The sequence below is a fragment of the Triturus cristatus genome, chromosome 5_2 (assembly GCF_964204655.1).
Source record: "Triturus cristatus chromosome 5_2, aTriCri1.1, whole genome shotgun sequence".
NCBI lineage: Eukaryota > Metazoa > Chordata > Amphibia > Caudata > Salamandridae > Triturus > Triturus cristatus.
In genome coordinates, this window is record NC_140588.1 from 21,741,597 (window position 1) to 21,761,714 (window position 20,118).

The window sequence follows — 20,118 nt, forward strand, 5'->3', positions numbered from 1 at the left end:
TACCTTGGTTGTGCGCGTCCTATGAAAGTGATGCAGTAGGTAGACCACCCAGTGGAAGGATATATCCCTTCCCATTATAGTATGCAGGGAGTCGTGAACTGCACGCCAGTAGGAGTGCAATTTGCAGCAGCCCCACAGCATATGTATGAGGTCGGCCCCCGGTGCAGCGCATCTAGGACACCGTGCGTTTGCGTGACGGTATTAACTGTTAAGAACCGCGGGAGTAAGATATGCCCTATGGATAACGAATAATTGTATCTGTCTGAGGCGCATGTTTCTAGGGATGCGCACCGGGCCTTTCAGTATGCGTTCCCAATCTTTATCTGTCAACTGCCTCCCCAGGTCCGCGTCCCATTTGTGCCTAAGCGGCTCTAGGGAAATCGCCGTGTGCGTCCTCAACGATGCCCCAAACCACCTAATCAGGTGGCAGCCCCTTCCCAAAACGTGCAAGTACTGTATAGTAAGGTGCTGGCCGGGCTCCACGGCCATGTCCCCCCACCAAGCACCCAGTCCGAACTAAGGAGTGATAGGTCAGGAACTGTCCGGGCGGTAGTCCCCCTTCCTCCACCAGCAAGTCGCACGAAAGGAGCTCTCCGTCTCGGTACAGATCTCCTAGGGTCTGAATGTCTGCCTCTCGCCACTGTGTGAGCGCAAGGGCGGTAAGCGGTCCCACTCCACTGGGGGAGGCTTCCAATGGCAGCGCTGGCGCGTACGGGAGCACGTGTCGAGTAAGGAATAGGCTTCTGCGGAAACATCGGTACGCCACCGCAAGGAGGAGCGGGGCTGGGGTTGCACTTCTGGAGGCCGGGTGGAATAGCACCAACAACTGCTCGAGTGTGTACGGTGGGCCCATGGACGCAGTGTCCTCACGACCCCTATCCGCTAACCAGCGCGCTATCCACTGCAGTTGGGCCGCTAGGTAATAATGCTCAAAACAGGGTGCCGCCATCCCTCCCTGGTCCGTAGGGAGGTATAGTTTCTTGTGGGACATCCTGTGTCGGCTATTCCCCCAGATGAAGTCCCTAAGGAGTTGCGACAGCTTGGCGAAGAAGGCCGCTGGGATGTAAAAAGGTAGGTTAGCGAAATAGTACAGGAGCCGCGGGAGGACTACCATTTTGGACAGCGCCACTCTGCCCGTGACCGTGAGCGTGTTCCAGAAGCGTACTTGGGATTTATTGGCCGTGAAGGCCCTGCCCAGGTTACCATCTATTAGGTCTGCCGGCTGACGGTAAATGCGGAGTCCTAAGTAGCGGAAGGTGTCACCCCTCCACTGCACTCTGGTGCCATTTAAGACATAACCAGGGTCCTGCCGCCCCTCGCCGAACGCGTAAAGGTAAGATTTGCTGGCGTTCACCCGGAGCCCCGAAAGGGCAGTAAAATCACGCAGAACGTGGGCCAGCTGAGATGGAATGTCGTCGACGTCCCGTACATACACCAACAAATCGTCTGCATAAAGTGACACCTGATGTACAGCGTCCCCTAGTGATATGCCAGCCTCCGTCCGCTCTCGTATAGCCGCTGCCAGGGGCTCCATCGCCAGAGCGAACAGGAGCGGCGACAGTGGGCATCCCTGTCGGGTTCCCCTGCATATCGGTATGGCGTCGGATATATACGGCCCCAGTCTCACCCGCACCTTAGGGTCTTTGTAAAGGAGACCCACCAGTTGTAGAAACTCCAAGCCAAGGTCAAATCTCAGCAGAAGTGCCGAAAGATACCGCCATTCCAGGCAATCAAATGCCTTTTCCAGATCTAGTATTAGGCAGCCTTCCCTGGGCCACTCCCGTGTACGGTCTGCCGCCACCCTGAAAAATCTCCTCAGGTTCAAGGACGTACTGCGCTTTGGCACAAACCCATTCTGGTCTGTGTGGACTAAGTGTGCAACCACTGGCGCCAAACGCTCCGCCAGCACCTTAGCTAAGATCTTACAGTCCGTGTTAAGAAGCGCCAGCGGGCGGTAAGAGCCCAGGTCCGTAGGGTCCCGGTCCGCCTTGGGTAGAGACACCAAGTAGGCCTCACTCATCGAGGGAGGTAGTGCCTCTGCCTCAACCGCCGCCCTATATACCTTGAGGAGGTGCGGCACCAGATGCTCACGGTAGGCTTTATAAAACTCCGTAGGCAACCCGTCGGGGCCCGGAGTTTTCCCAGATGCCATTGAGGAGATGGCGTCTCCTATCTCTTCCAGTGTAAGAGGACAGTTGAGGGCTCAGCAGTGACGCGCCTGTCCAATAAACCGCTCGAGATCCTCCCCCGAGCAGTGTCCCCGCGCACGGTACAGTTGTGCATAATGGTCTGTCATGACCCTATGAATGTCCCGGTGGGTGCACATAAGCTCTTCCCCTGGCGTACATATCGCCGCGACTGGGGCTCGGGTAGCCCGGCAAGCAGCCGACCTGCCCTGTCAGCCGATGCATGCGTGCGGGCCGTGTGTGCCGCATAATTCAGACACCTCAGGCGTTCTAGGAGCTCAGCATGATCGGCGCGCAGGTCTGCCAACTGTTGTGCTGGTGCACCGCCCCCCTCTCCCTCCCGCTCATGTTGGAGCAGCCGGGATTCAAGACGGGTGAGCGACCCCGCTATCTGCCTCCGCATATTCCATGTGGTCCCTAAACAATGACCGGGAATCACTACTTTAAGCGCATCCCATTCCACCCGTGCGTCGCTCGCTGTGCCCTCATTGAGCTCGTAATAGGAGAGGAGCGCGTTTTCCACCGACGAGCGGAAGTCCGGGTCTTCAAGCGCCGTGGGCTGGAGTCGCCACGTGGGTATGGGAGGACGACCCGCTTCCCAGCTAAGTCGGAGCCTCAGGGGGTTATGATCAGAGTGTGTGCGCCCCAAATACTCTGCGCTCTCCACCAGTGGCAGCAGCGCCGGGGATCCCTCCATCCTATCCAACCGCACATGTAGATCATGCGTAGAGGAATAATAGGAATAGATTCGATCCGTGGGGCACCGAGTACGCCAAATATCCAGTACCCCCCACTGTGAAAGCCAGTCGACCAACGCACGGGCCGTGGAGGCAGCGGCCGCCGCGCTGAGCGGAGGAAACGACCTGTCCAGATGCATCCACATATCCTACTGATGCTTCAACACTAGCCGGTATGAAGATAACTTTGCTCTTGTTCGCGGACGATACCCTGATATTATCAAAGATCCAAAAGGGTTTGCAGGCTGCTTTGTCCCGCTTCGAGGTATTTTGCTGCGATCACGAGCTAGTGGTAGACATTGCCTCCCGTCATGTTGTACTTGTAATAAGTTTGCACGGGACAAATAAGGCTACTGTGCGGTAATGTTTTTTGTAATACGCCACAGTAATGCAACGCTTCACATGTTGGTGTGGAAAAGGGGGGGTGGTGGGTCTAGAGACACAGTGAGGAACAGCATGTTATAGAGTCTCCAGAAGTGTATCTTGGGTGGAATTGTCCCTTTCATTCCTTAATATGAGACAGGCTGAACACTTTACTTTAGTGCAATAGCAACAAAGCTGCATTTTTTTTTATAAACGGTGCGATGTTTTATAGCCGATGTTTTATAATAGACCACTTATGGCGCGTTTTGCAATTAAGTTTTACCTCGGTGATGCCATGTTTTACAATACAAGACTCACAGCGTTGTTGTAATAAAAAAATACGGCACTCATGGCAAATACATTCAGTACACAACAAACACATTCAGCAAAATTGTATAACAATGCCAAAAAACCCAACTCTAACTAATGGGAGACCTGTTGCATTGCAAATGCTTGTTTAAATATGGGGAGCTATTGAATTCTAATCCCTAGTACGAGGGAAGATTCCCAGTCTACTGTGATTTATTGGGTCCATTTTGGTTCATATTTTCCACTTGTCACTTGAGGATCTTTGCACAAGGGTGAACTTTGTTTTCTTGATGTTTTTTTCTCTTTGTTGGTGGATTATTCCCCTTTTTAGGTCTCGCCTAAAGACACCTTCAGTTGTCTGCAATTGATCTATTGTCTACTCTATAGACTTAGAGTAGACTTTGTGTCTGCTCTTGGTCCTGATTTATGACTGTGTTGTCTATCCCAGCCCTGCTCGTGGTTCATCGGTTTTCCTCACTGTTCCTGTTTGTCCCACCGAAGGAGCTTTTCATTGTCACCATGTTTTTATTGGAAGTGTTGAATCCTTTTAATAATGAAGCCGGACTTTGCCTTCTGCATTGTCTCTTTCCTGCCCTGAGGGCACTTTTTGAGCATAAACCCCTGGCACCCAGACCTCAGATCTCAACTGACTTGAAAGAAGGACCGAAGAAGGACATCCCTGCTGCATCACGGAACCAGCAAAGAGAATCTACACCGACAAGGACTGCACCTGGGGACTAGTGAAGAGATGGGCTGTGCCTGCCATGTCCTGCTCAAGGAGAAGATGTCTCCAGAGCCCAGTCAAGCCAAGAGAGTTCTAAGGGCCAGCAGACTGGCTTCCTGTTTGCAGTTCAGGGACACAAGTAGCAGCAGCTTGCTGAGCCGAGTTGATAGCCCAAAGTCTTTAAGTCGTTACCACTGCCGCTATGGAGCACCAGAGACCAAGGCCTGATGCACAAAGTTGCACCCGTGCTCGCTTAGCCTGGGAGTGCTGTTGGAGAGTTGCTGGGACCCCCAGAAGGCGAGTTATTGACCTAGGAAGGATTGGCCGGTGAACGTGACAATGGGCAACTGGTAGTCCAGTATCGACTGGACTTTGGCCAGACCGTAGAGGACTTTGTAAACCAGGACCCCCTCACCAACTTCGTGGACTGAGAAATCCTTGCAGGAAGACCCATGTCGACCGCATCGCATCCTTAGAGCATCTTCAGCATCCTTCATCCTGTGCATCAAGACCACTCCATTGACATCCATTGCAATATGGGTGAAGTACCTGTAACTGTTGAAGTACTGCTTCGCCTGTGAAGGTAACTGTTCTTGAGGACCTTGCTGGTCCCCCTTAATAGCTCCCTGCGCGGAGTTGGGCGTTCCAAGTACTGCTAACCAACCGCATTGACACTTGCCTAAGTTTTCTTTTAAAACATTTCTCTGTCCTATTCGTTGACTCTGCCAAGGCTTGTTCGTGGTTAAATGAAATTACTCGGTGCAGCACTGAGGGCCAAGACCTTATGCTCAGAGTTGCACCGTGTTTGCTGAACCTAGGGGTGCAGTACGACAGTAGCTGGGACCCTCAGAAGGCAAGTTATAGACCCAGGAAGCATTGGCCAGTGATGAGACAACAGCTGACTGTTAGTCCAGTGGCAACTGGACTTTGGTCAGACTAGAGAGGACGTTTATAAATTGGTGTTGGATCTCTTAAGTGTGTTGTTGATTTCTTGTTTAATTGTTTTGGAACTGTTTAAATGCTTAATACTTGGCCCTCTGTGTTGTTATATTCCATATAGGTACCTTATATAGGCGCAGGTAACATCACAAGCTTTCACCTATATTCTTCCCTACATTACATACATAACGGTTCTTAAGCACTGACCTTTTACCTAGACACAACACTACATTCAGAACTCGGGTTTTCCCTAGTTCAAATCTCATACATTATGCATGAGGTTTCTTGGAAGCACAGCAGGACTGACATCTCCTGTATAATATCTCTGTATAAAGTTCAGGGCCGACGTCCTCCTTTAGGCCGACACAGTAACACAGCAAGGTAGGACTTGCTTAGAGAGACAGAGGAGACTGTGACTTCCCGGCTGACACACTGACCAGAGGCGCTGAGGTTCCTGCATGCAGACGCTCCAGCCAGCAGTGGTCTAACATCTCTTGTGGGGTGCCCAACTCAAGACTAGGACGGGGTTCCACATTCTCTAATTCTCAGGTAATTGGGTGGACTAGACCTTAGAGGGATTCCTGGCATAAGACCTACGCAGATGCTAGGTACATTTAGGGTACATCTAGTTAGAGGGGCATAGTAGGAGTATGCACTTATTATCATGTTTTCTATGTACTTGTATATATTCATGATTACTGCAAGATGGTAGAACTATACCATCCCTTCACTTTTGTAGTATTGCTAATCATATATCTCTGCTACTGTCTAATTGTTTTTGCAGCTCATCTATTCTATGCTAGAATAACAACTGTTCAATACATTCTTATGAAAACGTCCAGTATATTGATTCTGTGTATCTCTGAGACAAACTAAGTGAGCACGAGTGACTGAGCGAAAAGTAGTATATTGTTTCCACGATCCTGGGGGATCAGGGTTGTCTTGTTCTGAGGTTGCTAGAGACTATACTCTCCTTGATAAGAGGAGATTCTAGTGGCACTGTGAGCTAGCTAATACAGACAGGCTAACGTATCCAGTGGGGTGCTTTAATCAGTCTGCCACCAAACCCACAGTTTGTTATCCGAAACGTGCAGATCCTGTATAGGTAATATAGGAACTACACAACAGTGTAAGTCCTGCTGATGAGTGCCATAGCTACCCAGGGTTGAGCTGAGGGTTTACTGAGGGTTTTACAGACTAAACCTACCAGGTATAAAGGGGCTGGTAAGTGTATTAGATGGTGGGGTCACACAACTACACCATATAATACAGCCCATTTTCTCACATTAACCATATGTGTGTATGCATGATGATGCTTTGTATATGTCATCACTCTGCGGCATCTGGTTTGTTTTTATGTATTGGCAACGCGGAACATTATTCGCATTAAAAATATGCAACAATTCTTATGACCAGCTTACTGGTGCTGCACTGTGGTCACTTTTCAAAATAAGTTGGATGCGGAGAACTTCTGACGCTGCACCACATTCAATTTTGCATACATCTTTTTTTAAAGCAAAACAAATATAATCTGAATAGTGCAACATTAAACTGTGCATACATCACTCTTAAAAAAGAAACAGATATAATCTTATTAAAATACAATTTTGTTTTCAGATGCTGCAGCAAAACACAATACCGACATGAAACAGTTGAAGGTGGAAAAGAAAACTATTGAGAGAGAATTGAAGAAAACACAGGTTTATCATTATTTGTACAAAATGCTCAATTGAATGCATCTTCATGTAAAATTGAATTAAGGTGTTTTCTAAGTTGGGAAAGATTCACTGACCAGGATTTTGCTTTACATATGCTCCCTGTGCGATATTTTATGCATTACGATAATTAAGTGCTTAAGTAATAGGCTATCAACTCTGCCACCTCCCTTTTACCGCTCTATCCTTTAGGTGTTTTTGCCTGGGAGTTCTGTTTTTCAGTGGCAATTGTAGGTTTCTAAAACAAATTTCTTTTTACTGTCCCATATAGTAACAAAACATTAATTAATTTAACAGGCAAAACTGGAAGAACTTCACCAGGACCGAAGGAAAAAAAGTGAGTACATGTTTTATTGTTCAATATATGTTCGAGGCATGTGGGCTGCTGAATTCATATCTGTGCATAGATCGCCGCCTAGTGTTGGGTCCGGATGATTGCACATTGTTGTCCTGGAAGAGTCTTCGAAGTATCCTGAGATGGGTGACTCCTCCCCTGGACCACAGTGCGCATGGGCATCCTCTCCATCCCCAGATTGTTTTTTTCCGCCATTGGGTTCGGATGCAACTATCGGAATACTTGGTTTTAGGCCAAAAGGCCTATAGTTTTCGTTGGTACATTTACCGTTCGGTGTCGACTACTAGTTCTAGTGCTCCACACCCTCTTCCAACTTTCGGACCGAATTGATCCAAACTTCGACGCTCGATCGACGATGGAATCGAGGACTCCGTTCAAGAGGTGTCCGTTGTGCCACGCCAAGTACCCTCATATCGACGTCCACCCAGTCTGTAATAAATGTCTCTCGCCGGATCACGACGAATCGAAATGCATGGCCTGCGCACGGTTCCGATCCAAGAAAACTCTACGGAACCGACGGGCAGCGAGGCTCGAGGCGCAGCAGGCAGCACCCGCACCCACCAATATATTCAGCACCGAGGACGAGGACGCCGAGAGCGTGGAAGAAATAATCTCTAGCCCCGCTTCAGAGCATGGTTCCCAATCGGACGACGATGACGAAGTGCTCTTTCGACGTGAAGAAGCCGTCGACGAGGTAGGGGACTTCGACGAAGCCTATGGGGCCGAAGAAGACAGCTCTCCCGAGGAGCTAGGCCAATCCGTCGAAACGGAGGCCGAAACTGTACATCGTCGTCCGGCTCCGGTCGAGGGATCGCCTTCGGGCATTACCCAAGACCTAATACATGGTTCCTCGGCCCCGCCCTCCGGCCCGGCATCGAACACTCTGCAAGAGCCACTATTACCAAAGACGACCGGGTTGTTAAACCCAAACACATCCATCGCTCCAGTCCCTTCAAAATCGAAAGTGAAACTGGTGGTGGTCGGATCAAAGGCGTCGAAACAGTCCACTGCCCCGGCGCCGAAAAAAGTCGTCGGCTCCGAACGCGTACAGAGAGACTTCGGCGCCGAGCTCACCGCAGCAGACGCGGTCGACGCACAGAAGAAGCGCGCCCTCGGGCACCATAAGGCACCGACACCTTCGGCGCCAACACCGAAGCCCGTAACCTCCGCAGTCAAGATGGCCGCCTCGGCTACGTCGACGCCTAAAGCACCAATGCCGAATAAGTCCTCGACTACGTCGACTATCGATGCATCCCTTCAGACCAGTGACCCCCTTCCGACAAAAAAGTCGGGGTCGGCCTCGACGCCTACTACCAAGATGCCCACCAAACCACCATCTCAGTTTGCTGTGCAGCAGGTCTCTGCATCTCTACAACGCATCCGTGACCGGGTAGCCCTCCACTCTACCTCGGGTCCCGACACTACCTCGCCCTGTAGAGCGCAATCGGAGCCCACCAACATTACATTTGGGCTGCCACCGCCATCGGCACCGAAACTATTTCAGATTCGGACACGTGTCCTACACACACAGTCCACCACCACTGGCCTAACAGAACAAGATTCTTCGGGGCCACAATTTATCGACGCCGACACTGGCAGGTTAATGCTCCACAAGCGCAAAATAACGCCAGTCAGGGAAGAGGTGCCATACAAAATTCCTCTTAAACGCAAGCTACCGGCGGAGCAGGAACCAGTGCTACAAGAACACTTCCATCCCCTCCAATTAGATCCGCAGTCCTTTTCTCCTACCCCTTCTGAATCGGACCCGATGCAGGAATATGGTGGGGACGATACGATCTATCCCGGGGACGCAGATCCCGATGAACCACAAGACCCTGATCAGGTGTGGGATGACCCCACAGACCAAAGTATCGCGCCACATACTCAGGATGCGCAACTCTACAACATTAAAACATCTCCTACAGAGGACACGGCCGCATTTAATGCCCTTATCGAACGGGCTGCTGCTCATCATGGGGTGGAGCTACATTCTGACGCCATTGAGGAGGACTTCCTGCTTGACACTTTCGCATCTTCAGAAAGGACTGTCAATACTCTGCCCATGCTTAAAGGGGTTCTGAAACCTGCCAAAGACATTTTCAAGGACACCACAAGAGCCCGGGTGTTAAACCCCAGGATTGAAAAGAAATATAAGCCTGCACCCGGTGACCCTAAATACATTAGGGGTCAGTTGCCATTAGACTCTATGGTGGTTGCCAACGCTCGCAAAAGAGCCCACTCACAGACGACTGGTGATGCTCCTCCCCCAGACAAAGAGTCAAAAGTCCTTGAAACATCGGGCAAACGAATTGCAGCGCAAGCAGCGAATATCCTGCGCATTGCCAATACACAGGCACTCCTGGCACGTTATGACAGGTCACATTATGACACGCTGGAGTCACTGCTCCAACATCTACCAGAGGAGTATAAAGAATCAGCGGAACTCCTCATTAGAGAAGGACAACTCCTCACTAATGCATCCATAAAATGCGCCCTAGACGCAGCAGACACAGCGGCCAGGGCAATAAACACAAGTGTCATGCTGCGACGCCATGCCTGGTTACACATCCCAGGCTTCAAACCCGAGATCCAAAACAATATCCTGAACTTACCGGTTAACACAGAATTTTTATTTGGCCCAGACGTTGACACTACCCTAGAGAAAATAAAAAAAGACACAGACACTGCCAAATCTATGGGGGCGCTACAAACGCAGCAATTTCGTAGTGGCTCCTTTCGTCGCACTGGAAATAGGGGAACGTCAAGGGGTCAGGGGTCACAACAACAGTATGCTAAAGGTGGCACACAAAGCACCTACGACAAAAACAACAGGGGTGGATATCGTGGATCCAGCACCAAGGGCAGGGGACGTGGATATGGCAACACCAGGTCCTCCGCAAAGAACAAACAGTGACGCCCTCTCCCTACCCCCGACCACTTAACACCTGTCGGGGGACGACTCCAGCTGTTCCTGTCCGCATGGAAGAACATCACCACGGACAGGTGGGTCAGGGACATCATCCAACATGGGTACTGTCTGGAACTGACTTCTACTCCACCCAACATACCACCAAAGCACCGTCCTATGTCAGCCGAACACTTGGATTTACTCCAGCAAGAAGTGCTTGCTATGCTCGCAAAAGGTGCCATAGAAGTAGTGCCCATCGCCCAGCAGGGCACAGGGGTGTACTCTCTGTACTTCTTGATCCCAAAAAAGGACGGCTCGCTCAGACCTATCCTAGACCTGCGACCCCTAAACCTATATATACTATCGGAGCATTTCCATATGCTCACCCTCCAACAGGTTCTCCCACTACTCAGTCAGGGGGATTTCCTAGCTACGCTAGACCTGAAGGATGCATACTTCCACATACCAATACACCCTACACACAAGAAATACCTCAGATTCACTATTCAAGGGAATCACTATCAGTTCAAAGTTCTCCCCTTCGGAGTAACAACAGCACCCAGGGTCTTTACCAAGTGCCTGGCGACAGTGGCCGTGCATCTGCGAAGACAAAATATTCACGTCTTCCCTTATTTGGACGACTGGCTAGTTCAGGCCAAGTCAGCACAACAATGTGCCACCCACATGTCCCACACCATTCACCTTCTTCACGATCTGGGATTCTCACTAAATTACCCAAAATCAAGTCTCCAACCTGCGCACGTACAACAGTACTTAGGCGCCACAATCAACACTCTGGCTGCCACAGCTCAGCCCACTTTAGTGAGAATCAACAGCATGCAACTGCTGATCTCAAAATTCAAACCTCAACACTCCCTTCCGGCGCGAGTGTTCATGCAGTTGATAGGCATGATGGCCTCCTGCATTTTCATAGTCCCACACGCCAGACTACATAAGCGCCCGCTTCAGGAGTGCCTAGCATGTCAATGGAATCAGGCTCACGGGCAACTAAAAGACCTAGTGTTGGTGAGCGGTCGGGCATACAACTCTCTGCATTGGTGGAATCCACAAAACCTTTGCAAGGGCCGACCGTTCCAAGAGCCTGTCCCACAAATAATACTGACAGCGGACGCGTCTCTCCAGGGATGGGGAGCTCATGTACTCAATTACACAGTGCAGGGACTAAGGACTACACAACAAAAGAAGATGCACATCAACCTTCTGGAACTGATGGCAATCTTCCTGGCAATGAAAGCATTCAAAGTACACCTGTGCAACAAGGTCGTGTTGATCCTGACGGACAACATGACTGCCATGTACTACATACAGAAGCAGGGAGGAACACACTCTCCACAGTTGTCTCATCTGGCTCAGGGCATGTGGAAGTGGGCCATTCAGAGGAACATATTCCTCATGGCGGAACACCTCCCAGGCAAGGACAACCAGATGGCGGATCTGCTCAGCAGACACAGCCACCAGATGCACGAGTGGGAGTTACACCCATCAGTACTCCAACCGTACTTCCAGCAGTGGGGTCATCCAGAGATGGACCTATTCGCCACAAGGGAAAACGCAAAATGCCAAAGCTTTGCCGCCATGTTCCCACATCCACAGTCGCAGGGCAATGCGATATGGATGAACTGGTCCGGCAGATTTGCGTACGCTTTTCCCCCAGCGCCGTTGATACTGCTGGTGGCACGCAAACTGCGACAGCACTCACTGACACTCATCCTGGTTGCTCCAAGATGGGCGCGCCAGCCATGGTACACCACCTTTCTGGAACTTTCCGTGGTGCCGCATCAAAGGCTGCGGATCAAACCCGCGCTTTTGACGCAGAACCATGGAGAAATTCAGCACCCAGATCCGCAACAGCTGAACCTGGCAATCTGGCTCCTGAAGTCCTAGAGTTTGGCTACCTAAACCTGCCACCTGACTGTATGGAGATCATTAAGGAGGCTAGGAGACCCACTACCAGAGCTTGCTATGCAGCCAAATGGAAGAGGTTTGTCATTTATTGCAACAACAATGACATTGACCCGCTAGACGCATCTATTCAGAACATAATCTGCTATCTATTACACCTATACCGATGCAATCTGGCATACACCTCAATACGTGTCCATTTAACCGCAATAGCAGCCTATCTCCAAAACAGGCAGCACCTCTCTTTATTCAGAGTGCCTGCCATCAAAGCCTTCTTGGAAGGACTTAAACGGGTGATTCCCCCAAGGCACCCCCCAGCACCGGTGTGGAACCTCAACTTGGTCCTCACCAGACTAATGGGTCCGCCCTTTGAACCTCTCCATTCATGTGAGATTCAATTCCTCACCTGGAAAGTGGCTTTCCTGGTTGCCATCACTTCCTTAAGGAGAGTTAGTGAACTCCAGGCACTAACCATTCAGGAGCCATTTATACAGGTTCACGCAAACCGGGTCGTACTACGTACCAACCCCAAATTCATGCCTAAAGTAATATCGCAGTTCCACATGAACCAAACCATTGAACTGCCTGTTTTCTTTCAAAACCCACAAAATGTCGCTGGGAGAATGCTCCACACACTAGATGTAAAGAGGGCCCTCATGTACTATATTGACAGAACTAAAAACTTTAGGAAGACTAAACAACTCTTCGTTGCCTTCTCTCCACAACACAAGGGCAACGCCATTTCCAAAGCAGGTATAGCCAGATGGATCGTTAAATGTATCCAAATTTGTTATCAAAAAGCTAAACGCACATTAACGATTCCCCCACGATCCCACTCAACACGAAAGTTAGGGGCGTCCATGGCTTTCCTGGGAAACATTCCTTTACAGGAAATATGTAGAGCAGCCACATGGTCCACTATACATACATTTACCAAACACTACTGCGTAGATGTACACTCAAAACAGCAGGCAGCTGTAGGACAGGCTGTTCTCAAAACTCTTTTTCAGACTGCTGCAGCTGGCACGGGTAGCCGCCGCTAATAGGAGGTACTGCTGTGTATTCTATGCACAGATATGAATTCAGCAGCCCACATGCCTCAAACTGAATATGCTACTTACCAGTATGCATCTGTTCTTGGCATGTAGGGCTGCTGACATTCATATCGCCCACCCTCCTCCCCGGCGCCTGTAGCAGCTGCAGCTCTCAGAATTACTGTATAGCATGGTCATCACTTCCTGTATCTACTCCATCACTGCCACAATGGCGAAAAACAATCTGGGGATGGAGAGGATGCCCATGCGCACTGTGGTCCAGGGGAGGAGTCACCCATCTCAGGATACTTCGAAGACTCTTCCAGGACAACAATGTGCAATCATCCGGACCCAACACTAGGCGGCGATCTATGCACAGATATGAATGTCAGCAGCCCTACATGCCAAGAACAGATGCATACTGGTAAGTAGCATATTCAATATATTTTTTTTAGTATGCTTTATTCTAATCTGAATTCAATTTTAATTGCAGGGATGAAGCATGCAGTTACTCAGTTTACTAGTGAGGAACCAGCAGCCATGGTTGACAAAAGTAAGTCTGTCTCTTTGTGCATTTAGTGAATATATAAATACTGTTATGAAAACGTTTTGTCTGAAAATATAACCTCAGGTTCGCCATCATGGATTTCTCATCTAAATTCTAAACTTGTCTATCTGTGTGTTGGATTTTATAGCCCTTCTGTAAAACACGATTATTTTAAAAGAACAATAAATAAAGCTATTACCTATTGGGAGTTAAAATTAAATTAGTGTAATGTATTTGTTTGAGGTGTGTGTGTCTGAAGATGCACATGCTTAGCATAATACTGCCATCTAGTGTTGAGCTTGGATGTGTGCAAGTAGTTTTTCTTCGGATAAAGTATTTCGAATCATGAGGTAGAGTGACTCCTCTTGCTGGTAATGCGCATAGCCATCGACTCCATTCTTAGTTTGTTTTCTTCCTCATTTGGGTTCTGAAGCTTGCTCCTCTGCTCTGGTTCAACACCATCTTTGTTTCTTCTTTCCAAACTCTGCCATCTGTATTGTTTTCGATCTCGGATGTTCTCAGTCTCCCTAGTATGTCCCCAGTCTCCCTAGTTAGTTCATCGATGTCGATTTCGTTGGGGCGACTCCTGTCTATTGCAACTACCATTGTCCTTCGCCCTTCTGACTTACCTTATTGCTTCTATGTTCCCTCCACTCCATGTCTGCTTGGAGATGGAACGGATGCCTTTCCGATTATGTCCATTTTTTCATGCCAAGTTCCCATGCACCAATCTCCACCAGGTATGTAACTTGTGCCTTTCCCCTGAATACCAGGAGGCTACCTATGAGGCCTAAAAATAATTTCAGTCAAAGAAGACACTGCATGATTGTCAAGCTCGACACCTCCAGATTTTCTGCCACAGCATCAAAACTACACCAGACCTCTTTGGGCCTGAAGTCCTTTTTCTTTCCAACTTTTTTTTTTAATACTGTTTTTATTAGTTTTTGTTGCAGATAAATACAGATAATGAATTCTGTCCTCACAGGGTTGTTTCTCAATAAGTACATTTGGCGTCTCAGCACGTAGTGTTGGTACAGTCCATCTCCCAGTGCGGTAGTGTGCTTCACCCTTCGAAACTCCATGTACATTTACATTTCTGCTAAGAGCACTTGGAAAATACCATAATAAAACCACCTCAATACAGTGTTTACGCTCACCCTCCCTTATAAATATCAAGGTGTGATGTGGGAGGAGAAGGAGGAGGCATGGAAGGAGGGGGTAGGGTGCATATGTGTCCATGGATAATAGGGGAGTGCGTTATTGCGCCTTAAAGATGATGCATAGGCCCAAGCGCGGGCCACTGATGAGGGCACCTTCTCCTACGAGGTCTGCTCCGCTTTTGAAATGGACATGCAGGATCCCACTCTGGGTCAACCTGTGAGTACTGTGTCCCCTCCACCTTCACCCGACCCCAGCAGACCACCACAAAGGTTCGCCTACCTACCCCAGACCGGCAAAAGACTGTTCTCGGGTAACCACTGCCTACGGGCCATGGTCGGTACCAACCGGTGTATCGGACATCTCCTGCCTTTGTGCTCTCCCGAAACACACAGCACAGGCTACATGCTCCCGAACTGATTCCTCATCGGTCGGAGTTGAGCCGACTTCCTGCGTCAAAACACTGCTCCACCTCTGTGCTGAAAATTCCACTTTCGATCCTGAAACTCTAGGCCCTGAAAATACCAGCACAGCATCAAACTTCGACGTCTGAGCCGAAATTACCTTTGTCAAACATGCACAAGGTTCCGAACTTATGAACCAGTGCTTTAATGGCTGCAGCAGTAGTTAGACTCTGAACAAAAGCATATCTTGATACACCTGGACACTGGCCGTATCATTACGGGACTACCTCATTCTGGTGCTCATCCAGCTGAGACAATTATCGTTAGAAGAAGCTTTGAAAGTCCCAATACCACCAATGTAGAGAAAGAGGGCGGACAAAGCCACAATCTCTGTGCACATCAGCCCACAACCAACGCCTGCGCACCACACGCAGTCACCACCACCTTCACCAATATAACCCTGTGAGGAAGTGGCTTTCTGTTGCAGTAAACCCCCCCCCCCCCCCTTTTTTTTTTGTTGCCAGACTACTGATGCTCTTTGACTTGATGTTCTCTGGGGCCCTGCCAATCAGGACCCCAGGGTCTGTGTTCTTTCCCCAAAACAAAACCCAATTGACAGCTCTGGCCACAGGTAGGTCTCTGGTGAATGGTACCCCATGTACCCAGGGCACTGTGACCAGAGAAGGCTCCTGAGGGGTGCAGCACCAATTGTGCCACCTTAGAGGCCCTGTACCCTGGCACACACACACTGCTTTTGCAGGCTGAGTGTCTGGGTGCAGAACAAAACACAGAGTCGACATAGCACACATCCCTGTGTGCCATGCCCACAACACACTGCCCTGGCATTACCTCAGTCACCCCTCTAGCTGGGTGCCCTATGCCAGTGGTGTGGTTACAGGTGCATGAGCCCTGTACCCCTACATTACCCAGGTCCATTCCTGGGCACTGTAAGTGCAGTGCTCCCATTAAGAGTATATGGTGCTGGAAGGTCATCATCACAAACTCCACAGCACCATAATGGCTACACTGAAGACTGAGAAGTTTGGTATCAAACTTCTCAGCACATTAAACCCACACTGATGCCAGTGTGGGATTTTATGTAAAATGTACGACAGAGGGCATCTTAGAGATGCCCCCTGAAACTAACCAACAACCAGCATCCTGACTGAGAGGCTGCCTAGGCTGCCACCCAGCAGACCTGTTGCTGGACCCCTGGGTAGAGCGCCATCCGCTCTCGTGGGCCTTTAACAATGCACATCCTGGGCGAGGTGCTAAGTCTCCTCCCCCATGATAGGCAGGGGAAGCTTCAAAGGCCACTTGCTGTACTTAGCAACTGGCCCCCACCGGTTCTTACCCCCACTCTGGCGGGAAGATCGGCGGGAACACCCAGGTGAGGAAAGGGGGTGTGCCAGCCTGTGCCAACCCCACCCCTCAGGTGGGAGAGGCGAGGTGAAGCACATCTCCGGACTCTCGCCATCTTGAGGATGGGGAGCCCTACCCAATCAGGACTAGGCTCCTGCCCCCCTCCCACTGGAGAGTGGCAGGCTAGGGGGTGAACCCACCCCAGGGAAGGGACCCATTGGTCCCTGACCTTTCCCTACCTGTAACGCCCCTAAATTTAGTATTTAGGGGCACCCTGAACCTTCCTTCCTCAGATCCCGATTCCAAAACAAGAAGAACAACAAGAAGAAAGAAGACCTGCCGTGCAGCTGCTAACAAGAGGACGACACCAACTGCCTTGCCCCAGCCCTACAGGCCTGTCGACCCTCGAACCTTCTCCGGTGGTCAGCAAGCTCGAAAACCCCGGAGGACCTGACTGCCTTGCTCATCTAAAGACTGGGATTTCCACGAGCAGTGGTTCTGCTCAAACAGAAACAACCCCTGGTGCCAGCCAGGAACCGCGAATCCAGAACACTCTGCACCCACCGAGCCCGGCCTGTGCCTGAGTGAATAAAGACCATGAGGACGTCTCCCCGACGACTGTGACCAAGAATCCAGCACCCGAGAACTCTCCTCGACGCTCCTGACGACCCCTGCAGCCTCAACTCGAGGCCCCCCCCCCCCCCCCCAACCACGACCAGCAGAGGGTAAGATTTCCAGACGCCAAAAGACACCCCTACACCCTGCGGCCCCCTGTGCCCAGCTCCTGGGTGCCTACCTAACCTACAGCATCCCAACTTACCTCTCGAAGTGGTGGTCGCACCTGAAGAATCTCCGTCCCCAAGCTTGCAGCCTTTGTTCGTCTTGCAGCTTTCCCATTGAAATCCATTGAGCGCCCGACGGCTCAAAAGCACCCTGCACCCAGCCGCCCGAGTGCCCCTGGAAGTGCACCATCTGTCCTAAACTACTTCTCCACTTGCCCTGAGTAAGTGATCAGGAGCCCAGTTCCCACAGCCGCGTGGCCTGCCTGTAAGCAGCCACCAACCACAGGCCCCCTACCCACCATAGGCTAATATTGTGCCTACTCTCTCTGCACCCGGCTGGCTCTATGCCGCTGAGGGTGTAACAACTGTACCTACCTGACCCTGGGAGACCCCTGAGTCTTTTCCCAGAACCTTAACTCTGCCAGTCATGTACTTACCTGAAAGCCGATAACCTACATTTTCTCCATAGGGTAACATTGACTGGTTTTCACTTGGAAATTCTTCTAGGTGTCGAGTTTTGAAACTTTGAAATACTCACTAAAAATCACCCGATAAACGAAATTACTCACCTGTTACCAGGAGAGATCCCAGTGCTGGATCTTGGTGCCCAGCACTGACCCTGAAAAGTAATTACAACTGTGATTTTCCGATAACCAAACTTTCCTCCATAGGATAACATTGCCTGGTTTTTGCCAGAAATTCTTCTAAGTGTCGATTTTTGAAACATACAAATATTCCTTAAAAATCGCCTGAAAAACGATTTCTTTCAACTGTTTACAGGAGATGCACCAGGGCTGAATCCAGGATCCAGCCCGGAGTAAGAAAAACCTATGCAAAGTAATTGATATTGCCTTTACTTAAAGATTCCCATTGAGCTCAATGTTATAATCGTGTTTAACTTGTGTTGCCTATTGCAACAACTGTAACTATTGCATTTAAAAGTCTATTGCTTATTGAAAGTATTCAACTAGAGCATTTCATTCTGAGAAAGTATTTTGATACCTACTTGTGGTTCTAAAATAAAACAACTATATATTTTTATATACAAAACCATTGCCTTAGAGTTCAGTTCTTGAGTGTGTAAGACCATTTGCTGACTGAGTGTGTACAACAAATGTTTTACACTGTCCTCTGATACTGCCTTACTGCTCGACCAAGCTACCACTTTAGAGAGTAAGGTTATATCTAACTTTTTTTGATAAACAAGTTTTTATTGTTTTGGGTTGTACAACATAAAAAACTTTTGGGCCCTTCGAACCACCACCACACAGCTACACAGCATGAAAACGCACCATAGTCCCGCCCTCCCCCCGAAACCCCCCCCCCAGCCCTCCTCTCCTTCTAACAGAACTTTTATGGCATGTTGCCCAGCCATTTCCCCCAGACCCTTCGGTACTTCTTGGGGCAAACCCTTGCCTGATAAAGAGTTTGTTCCTGTGCCGCACACCAGTCCACCCCGGTGCTCCACTTGGCCAGGCTAGGCGGCTGCGGCTGCTTCCATGCCGCTGCAATGTCACGCTTCGCTACCATTAAGGCCGTCATGAGGAATAACTTCTCCGGGCGTGTGCCATCCAGGCCGTCAGTGATGCCTAGTAGGGTGTGTCTAGGGTCATGTGGCACCTCCCACCCTAGGACCTCTGTGAGTTCGGTTTCTATGCCCCTCCAGTACCCCCCCAGTTCCGGGCAAGACCACACCATGTGAATGAAGTCGGCCGGCTCAGAGCCACAACGGGGACAAGCTGCGTCAGCGGAGAGGCCCGCACGGTGTAGTCGAGCCGGTGTGAGATAAGCGTTGTGCAGGTAGCAAATTTGGATAAGCCGCAGTTTGGCGGAAGCCGTCACCAGTCTGGGGGCCATAAGGGCATCCCACCAGTCGGCCTCATCCAGGGGACCCACCCACCCCTCCCATCGTTCCTTAAGGCCCTCCAGGGATGTGGGGGTGCTGTTGATAAGGGAACGGTAGATCCTGGAAATGCCTCCCCTCCCCAGGTTACCCATCATGACGTGAGCCTCCGGGGGGCTGTGATCCGGCAGCCTAACATCCAGTGGGGTGTAAGTGCGTATGGCGTGGCGTATTTGAAGGTATTTATAAAATTGGGATGAGTGGAGGGAGAAGCGCGCCTGCATCTCGGAATAGGAGCACATACGCCCCCCCCCCCCTGCCAGACATCTCCCAGCTGGGAGATGCAGAGTAGCCGATTTCAAGCCCTCTAGTTCCACAACCTCCCGCAACCATGTCCCATGCCATAGGGGGGTGACGCGGGTCAGCTTCCCAGTCCATCGGGTGTGGCGGAGCGCCGCTCGCCAGGCCAGGAAGATTGCTTTAGTAATATCCGGGCAGGAGGCGAGGATGGGGGCGCCGTACAGGCGGTCTTGAATACAGGAGAAACCTAGGTCCCCTAATTCCACCCTGTAGGCTGGGTCGGACCATCCCCCCCCAAACCAGTCGTGGATGACCAGGAGGCGGGTGGCCAGGTAGTAGAGGTAGAGATTGGACATGCCCAGACCCCCATCAAAGGTTGGCAGGCGGCATAACGATAGAGCCAACCGCGGCCTCCCACCACCTCAAAGAAATCTGGTCACCATCCCGTCAAGCTCACGAAACCAAGGTCTTGGAAAGGATAGGGGAGTGTTTTGCAGCACATACAGGAACCGGGGAAGAATCATCATTT

At 50.3% G+C, this 20,118-nt stretch overlaps 1 protein-coding gene across 1 annotated transcript in view; it reads left to right on the forward strand.

The window, feature by feature from the left end:
• ICE1 (interactor of little elongation complex ELL subunit 1) overlaps window positions 1-20,118 on the forward strand; it is a 591,393-nt gene that overhangs the window by 220,508 nt on the left and 350,767 nt on the right. The window contains exons 8-10 of the mRNA XM_085606774.1: window positions 6,876-6,958; window positions 7,271-7,310; window positions 13,687-13,746. Of these exons, the coding sequence (XP_085462900.1) occupies window positions 6,876-6,958; window positions 7,271-7,310; window positions 13,687-13,746 (183 nt within the window). The remainder of the gene's footprint in view (window positions 1-6,875; window positions 6,959-7,270; window positions 7,311-13,686; window positions 13,747-20,118) is intronic.